The 8,837-nt window shown below is 37.1% G+C and overlaps 1 protein-coding gene across 1 annotated transcript; it reads left to right on the top strand.

The window, feature by feature from the left end:
• Positions 1-291: 291 nt before the first annotated feature.
• gal3st1b (galactose-3-O-sulfotransferase 1b) lies at positions 292-3,278 on the top strand (the record flags this gene model as incomplete). The annotated part of the gene is made up of 2 exons (XM_081353956.1): positions 292-392; positions 2,132-3,278. The coding sequence occupies 2 exons, from the start codon at positions 292-294 to the stop codon at positions 3,276-3,278; spliced, it is 1,248 nt and encodes a 415-aa protein (XP_081210082.1).
• Positions 3,279-8,837: the final 5,559 nt, after the last annotated feature.

Below are 8,837 nucleotides of genomic sequence, written 5' to 3'. Positions count from 1 at the left end.
TTCTAACAAATGTAGACAGGTAAACAGAGTGTCTCTCGTTTGCAAATACCAAACAAAATCAAAACATGTCTGATAAAAGATCAAAGAAAAGGTAAAGATCTGATATCATAGTTGCATAAACACCGCCACCGTCTTAAGAACTAGTCCAACTAGCAATCAGCGAGGAGTGAACAGTCTTGTTTTGTTGGTTCTTGTAAAAGACTAGTCTACGGTCTATGCAATCGGCCACATGTATAGATCAAGTGATCTCATCTATGATTTCCGTTTAAGGATCCAAGAGAGTTTGGAAGGATGATGAAGCGAGTGACACAAAAGTTGCTTTTGGGGGCTTTTGTGGTTTGCATCATGGGATTCTACTGTTTTATTGCTCCAGCCTCCCTGGACACACACAGGTAAGCACACTTTGTTGTTTCTTTTAACATTTAGCATATTGACAACTAAATCTCCCACTTAACGTTAATCTTGCACAAAAAACACACATTTTAGAACGTTCAATTTTAGCTTTTACTCTCCCTTTAAAGTGCCATAGCAAAGCATGCTGGGAAATAGAAAAAAAAAATCTAAATTAAAAGAACCAAGTTCATAAAACTCAATGTAACAATTACTTAAATGTGTCAGTTTTGTGAACGCAAAACGAAAAGAAAGTTCTAAATAGTTAAAATATTTAAACAAATTTGTTTAATTTAAGTAACCAATTAATTATTTTGAGCATCTGGGTTTACATTGGTTGCTTATGATTCAACATGTGGCTTTCTATTTTACAACCTGCCGATACCAGTCATCCATCACCAATCGTGGTCTATTTAAAGCCATCTTTTTAACTACTCCGATCAGGATTTTTCAGACATAAATACTTTTATTCAGCAAGGACGCTTAAAACTGAGCAAAAGTAAAATACATTCGTTATTGATTTTTTTCTTAAAATGGTCAAAAGATACTGAGTAGTGATACCTCACCTTCTAATCTGCATTATCATTATTTCCCCGTGCCGGACATTGAGACGGAATACACGATAAAAAAATGATGGTGATTTTAACGGTGAATAACTGTAAAAATGCTACGGTAAATCCTGTCTTATTGGTTAACACTAAAGTTTCCCTATGATATATGGTTAATCTAACTTTATTTTAAAGTAAAATACAGTTAAATTGACAGAGGTGAAAAAAGAAAACATCATTGTATAATTTACTGTGAAACCCGTAAATTGACATTCCCAGAATTCCCTGAGTGACACTTCAAAAGTGTGATGCATTTTTTCTGAAATAACTATGCCCTAGTTTGTTCTTATCAGTGTACATTAGGTTTTTATGTTACATGTTGTTAAATGAATGTTTATCGCATAACTTTAGTGTTGTGTGTTACCATGATGGTGTTTAGTGTTTGAGTGAATGACACTGTGTCTTTTATATATTAGCATTGACCTTTTCAGCTTGTGCAAAAGCTGCTTGTGATGAGCTTTGATTCATCATGTGACTTCCTCATGTTTTCGGTGGTTGTCAGTGTATTACAAAGGCACAGAACAGATATTAGTACTTCAATTGGTTGGTGAATAAACGTTATATCATTTAAGTTAAATCTGTAAAATCTCAAATGCTGCTATGCTGTATTTTTACAGTTACCGTTTTTTTTTTACCGTAAATTTCACAGATTTTTTTTACAGTGTATGGCATAAATAAAAATGTTAAAAAAATGTTAGAGTGATTTCTGAAGGATCATAAGACACCAAAGACTGGAGTACTTGCTGATGAAAATTCAGCTTTGCATCACAAAAATAAATTACATTTTAAAGTATATTAAAAAAGAGAACCATTATTTTAAATTGTAATAATATTTCATAATATTACTGTTTTTTTTTTTTTTTTACTGCAGGCTTGATGAGCATAAGAGACTTCTTTCAAAAACATTAAAAATAGTAATGTTTCCAAACATTTGACTGGTACTGTATATATATATATATATATATATATATATATATATATATATATATATATATATATATATATATATATATATATATATGGGTATTGTTCAAAATTCATGTATAACTTTGATGAAAGGTTTTGATCCACTTCAAATGTTGACTACTGTATAATAATTCAGTGTTTATCCTCTTTTTTTGTATCTTTTTCAGTGTGCCTCTGGCCCCATGTGCACCAAACATTAAAGTGTGGAACCATTCCCAGAGCATCAGAGAAGACGTGGCCTGTGCGCCTAAAGTGAACCTGATGTTCATGAAGACCCATAAGACGGCCAGCAGCACTTTAATGAACATTCTCCTCCGCTTTGGAGAAAAGCATCAGCTGAAGTTTGCTCTCCCAGACAGCCGTAATGACTTCTCCTACCCATCCAGCTTCTTTCGAACACAAGTGAAGAGCTACCAGCCGGGCACGTGCTATAATATCGTGTGCAATCACATGCGATTCAATGCGCCCGAGGTGAAGAAGCTACTCCCGGCGGACGCCATCTTCTTCACCATCATACGAGATCCCGCAGAGCTTTTTGAGTCAGCGTTTCACTACTTCAAAGCTTACATACCCCAAACATGGAGAATACCCGGAGAAAACCAATTGAAAGAGTTCCTCGCCCATCCAAACCGCTACTTCAACCCAAAGGGAATCAACGCGTTTTACCTCAAGAACCTACAGTTTTTTGACTTTGGCTTCGAGAACGATTTGGATGCTGGAGATCCAAGAGTTCAACAAGGCATTGAGTACGTTGAAAAGCATTTTCAGTATGTTTTAATAACGGAGCACTTTGAGGAGTCGCTCATTCTGCTAAAAGATGCTCTATGTTGGCAAATGGATGACGTGTTGTTTTTTAAGATTAATACTCGAAACGCCACATCTGTAGCTCTCATGAGCCCGGAGATGAAGACTCAAGCTCGGCAATGGAGCGGCGCTGACTGGCAGCTTTATCGGCATTTTAATACCACTTTCTGGGCCCGTGTGGAGGCGTACGGCCGGAGCCGAATGGAGGAGCATGTGAAGGAGCTACGCAGGAGAAACGCAGAGATGGAGGCCATTTGCATTGATGGAGGGCGAGCCGTGGAGGCGAAGGACATCACAGACAGACACATGAAACCCTGGCAGCCCATTGGAAAACCTTCCATATTAGGATTCAACCTGAGGACTGATATTGACCAGCAGTACCAAGAGCTCTGCCGGAAAATGCTGACACCTGAGATCCAGTATTTGACTGATTTAGGAGTCAATCTATGGATCACTAGATTATGGGGCTGGTTTAAGGATAGTATTATTCAGTTTGGGATGAGTTCATGACTTCATATAGATTTTTATATTCATACTAAATTAAAGTTTATGTAATTTTTAATCCTCACTGTTTCATATTTAGTAGCGATAAGTGTTAATTTGTTGGTCTTTCATTTTTAAATTATTTGTATTATTTTAAAAAATATTATAAATATTATTTATATGTATAATATATTATAAAAAATGCAAGTAATATAACTGAAAATCACGACTGACTCCGATTTGTAAGGTTACATTCACTGTTGTGTGGCGAATTTTTGCGGGTTAAAATTCGTTTAAATCAGTGTTGGGTAAGTTACTATAAAAATTTAAATTAATTACTAGCTTCAACAGTGTCAGCTACTTTACTCTCCCTAAAAAGCATAGCATTATTTATTATTACTAATTTCTTTCTAAATCCCATATTTACCTCGAGCAGTTGAACAATACAAGGATTTCAAATAAATAATTAAAAATTGCATAAATTATTCTATAACATAAGTTATTTAAATGGAGAAGGTTACATTAAAAACATACAATTTAACATTTGATGTTAAATCCACTATTGTTAGAATTGTCTATACATGGGTTTCTCGGCGACGTCATCACTGCTTGCGCACGCAACCAAGAGGCAAAAGACCCGCGGTCTTCGTACCGGAGTAAAGGGTTTAAGCTAGTAGCAAAGTGGTTTTGTTGTCGCTAAGTCAAAATGCCAAGGAGTTGTTGCGTAATTTATTTACATGCAGGCCTATCTGTTGTGTTTTATCTGCTCATTTAAATTATACGTGTTGTAAGTAATTCCAAATCTCGGCGAATGGAAGAGTGGGACAGAAGGAGGAAGTTGTATGTTATATTCTTTCTATTCATAATTTGACGAGCTGCACATGACCACATAGCACGTATATAGTTGTATGCATCAAGGGATTTGTACGCTCTAATCATTTCTCTTGTATACACACTTGGTGTCTGAATAAGATAATTATATATATCAGGCCATACAATTGCTGGCCACCTCTTGTCATCCACAATCCAAAGATCGTCATGTATTGCGCAGGGATCCGGTAAGATCTCACCATTGCTGAGATTAAGTTTTTTAATATTTATATATAGATTATAATCGCCACGGTCGGAGGTACTAATGGCTTCTCACATAATCCATCGTCAAATCTTTGATTTACAGTAAAGTAACGTTATATGTGTCATGAAATGTTGCAGGTCGTAAAGTAACGTAAACAAAGTTCACTTATATAAAAGCAAATTCGGGGTCTAGAGATGCTGCACTGCTAACATTGGCTATTACATTACTAACTTAGTCTAACATAATAATTCATACATGCATCACATTATGTCCGGATTTTGATTCGTAAACAGTTGGACGTTTTAAATATGAGACACAAACAAACAGATCCAACTCTGAAATTGCAGTTTATTATTGAGTCAACAAGAAATTACAAACAATGCGAAATCTACGTTAATTACAATGTTCTTTTACAGAACTCGGCATAACAGATAGCGGTTTTCTGCCTCCTGGATGCGCGCGCATCCGGTATAGTTTGTATACAAGAAACCCGTGTATACAGTTTTGAATGCACCTTTAACCCGCGGGAGAAAAAAAAAAACCCGCGGCAACAATTTAAAAGTAGCGAATTTGAGCCGATTTCAGAGTATTGTTTTCATTTGTAAGGCGTCACCTAGCAACGAGGCGCGTGTTTGTTTAGACCGTTTAGACAGGTGTCCTGCACAGTCAACGGTTTTTTCCTCATGAAGCTCACTCACAAGTCGAGATCTTTAGTTAATTTTAAATAACTAAATATACCTGAACTGATAAGTGTCATATTTTCATGCCATTTCATTGAATTGTTATAGCTTTCTGGCACAGTGCAGTTTCACATTATTACTGCAGCACAATGTTATTATTATATTTTTTTTACTAATTCAACACACGCCTCACTTTATATAAGCCTTAACTGATGAGTATTAAGGATTTACATTTAAATTCATGTTGTATATGATTCCAACAAGAGTTAAAACGTGTATTGTTTTAATAAACCAATGCAAACAATAAGCTGTCATCTCCTTCTTCGCCATATTGAGAAATGAGAGAGATTTTATGGACCTATTTTGGGACACAATGTTTTAATGCCATCTTATAATATTGTTTTAAGCGACTATTGATTGTTTCACAATTGTAATGAAGAGTTTTATTCAAAAAATCAAGTTTGTCTGTTTCAAAACAACGAGTGACGCTCAACGGACTTTTCAGGCGTTCGCCAATCGAACTCAAGCACATGTTCATTGCTGGGCTTTCATTGGACAGCAGCGCGTCCTCCAAATGGGCGGGGCTTATCGGCTCGTACAATTTCCTTCTTATTTTGTCTAAATAATAATGCTCCTATTTTAACGTTTCACTGTTTATTTTAATTCAATAATCGCTAATTAATGTTGAACAATATCATTATACTGCTGCTGAAGAGACGGCGTGGTCAGGTATCTGTTACTTTTCACCGCGATGGTCATAATGGCTCAATCACATCCGTGCTTGATAACGATTTTTACATCGTATTTTATTTAACTTTCACGAGCGGATTTAATTTTATTTCCGAGGCGTATATCAAATGAACATGTAGATTTAAAAGATTATCTTCCCTAGAGATCAAAAGCCATCAACAATACAAAAAACTCCTAAAGGTTTGAATGCGTCTCAATGAAAGATTCGGCATTCTGGGCCACCAAGCGCCCACACACCAACTATGGCAAGCCGTTCTCACTTTTATTAATTCCCAGGATATGCATTCTTGATATCAAAAATTCAATTGTCACTAGTTAAAATGCTAATTCTTGATATCTGGAATTACTTTTCCACTAGTAAAAAAAAACATTCTTGATATCAATAGGCTGCCATTCAAATTCAGTTGTTGAGATCAAGAATTGATTTTTTTTTTTTTTTTTTTTGTGAAACCGGCCTGATACATGTTGTAGCCTTTAGCAGTGAGTTGTAGATACTTTTTGACGCGATCGACCCAAGTTCGAATCCACCTTTTGCCAAACTTGTTCTTCTCCCTTTTCCCACGGCCACTGCATCTCAGATTGGAAAGGCATTTATTTTCAATAAATATGAAGAAAATATGTGAAAAGTGGTTTACCGTGTTTACCTATACAGTTTTTTTGATAAATGAATCAATGGTTTGTACAATCTGGCATGTTTTGTTTATGTGTGTGTGTGTGTTATGATTACCTCTTCTCAACATGGACTCACCCCCTTTCTTGCATGATCCTGGGGGCGGGGTTTATGTAAATTTTAGGGTTAGTGATGTCACTAACCCGGGAGGAAGCTTGTGTAGTCCCTACCAGCCGTTTGTTGTAGTCATTAAAAAACAATTTCTTTAAAAAGCAAATATCTCCCTTTGGTTTGAACCAAGCGTGCCGCACAAGCCCTGAAAAGTGAAGCCAAAACGTCTCGATCGCTCCCCGGTGACTGGTCCTAGTATAGGTCATAAGCCCCGCCTCCCCGTGTTATTCAACGGGACGTGAGACCAACCAGGGGCGTAGCAGCCATTCTAAAAGTGGGGGGGACAAAAGCTGTATGTGACCATAGGATGTGACCCAAAGGTGATGTTCATAACAAGGTTTTTCCTGGTTAAAAATGAGGCGTAGGTGGTAAAATCCTAATAATGAAAATGTGTATTTTTTGTAGATTATCATATTCCCACATTATTTTTGTGGGTGGAGTTTGGTACCTCTAGGGGGGTCCGGGGGCATGCCCCCCCGGAAGAAAATTTTGTACATTTTAAAGATAAATTCATTAATCCGGTGCACTTTGAGTCACCCAAATCCACTGTTACAAATAAATAATCCACCGGTCAACTGCCCAAAATGATATTCTTTGATTTAGTTATCTGCATCTGATCATCACATTACAATTATTCAAATTCTCAGTGTTAAGCATGATAATATGGTAACATATAACACTGAAGAAGGCTGATTTAAAATTAACATTTATTTAAAATAAAAGTTCTTCTTTTGGCAAAATTATATTTCCTTAATTAATAGCCTAAACAGAGGCTTTACTCCCTTCAAACTTAAATTGTCAATGTTTCATTACATCACTGTTTGAAAACAATATTTTTTTGTACCTTTATAAAGGGCATTTTCCCCTTAGTTTTATACAACATACATTTTATTAAATAAATCAATAAAACCTAAATCAATGTATTTACAAAGTTTTAACATTATTTTGGTCACCCGACGTCGCAACCGAAATTTAACCAAATATCAACGTCTTATGACGTTGCGTACCTGATGGGAATAATCGGTTACGTCTCATTTATAAAATTTAGGCATTAGGCAGCAGATGCTTTTTATCCAAAGCAACAAGTAGGAGAGCATTTAACACACACTCGGCACAATCCGGCGCGACGTGACGAGGTCCATACGGGTTCTGTTGTCGTACACGTCTAGACGGTCTCATATACGGTCTTACTGCGTTACAGTTGGTTAAATCAACAAGGAAACTTTACGCGTGATTCATGTCATCGCGACATACATACTTACAGTGCGTGTTTGAAAAAAGGATGTAATGTCCTCTGCTTTTTTCTGGGGTTCATTTTACCCCAGACGGCCAAACAGCAAAGTGACTAAACAGCGAACGAAAATTCGCAAGAGAGCAACAAGAGATTTGAAGCTCATGGTAGACACGCCCAAGAGATGATTCGCGCTGTGATTGGCTGAATGTTAGTTCACTCAAGTCTAAGTAACGAATCAGAGAACACGGTCGGAAATATTGGCGCTGGGTCAAAAAAATGCGGGGGACAGAATCACCCGTTTCTAAAAGTGAGGGGGACGTGTCCCCCCCGTCCCCCCCGGTTGCTACGCCCCTGAGACCAACTAAACAATTAAATTACACTTCAAATATCTTTTTTCCAAAGGTGGTTTCTTTCATTTGCTGTCGTTTTTATCACGCTGATGTAAGTTCAAGTGTCTGTTTCCAAAATAAGTTGGTTTTTAGTTAGTTACGTGATGCTATAAAAACGGTGGTGTAACGTCATGATTGACAGCTGTGATTGATAGGTTCTCTGAGCGAAGCAGTCACTGAAGCACCAACGGACATTTTTTTCGGTATCTTCGGAGGACTAAGGAGATTGTATTTACTTTATTTTAACAAACCTCTTGTCGTACAGCAATAAATTTTTTTTAAAAGTGCACTCAGGGAGAGTGCATTCTGCGATAGTGAGGGTGGAGCGTTGATTTCGCGGCTTTACTTCCTGCTCATACTGCGCAGGTCTGGTCCTGAGATCGCTACTGCGCAGACTCAAGTTCCAAGATGTCAGCACCATATCGGGACACTGGCGGCTTCAGTTCTCACCAGTGGAAGAGAGCGAAGGGGCGTCGTCCATCTTTTTTTACAGTCTATGGTTTGAACTCTGAGCGTTGTAACTTTGCAGATTTTGTTTATGCTCATTAAAAAAAAGAAATTAATTAATTTCCTGGGAATGAATAAAAGTAAAAACGGCTTGCCATACATACACCAAGATCCTTTGTGTGTCACCAGACAACTTTAACCGACCAATCAATGGCGCCGCACGCAAGCGC

The sequence above is a fragment of the Scardinius erythrophthalmus genome (genome assembly GCF_964197995.2).
Source record: "Scardinius erythrophthalmus genome assembly, chromosome: 23".
Taxonomy (NCBI): Eukaryota; Metazoa; Chordata; class Actinopteri; order Cypriniformes; family Leuciscidae; genus Scardinius; species Scardinius erythrophthalmus.
This window is presented reverse-complemented; position numbering and strand designations above follow the sequence as displayed.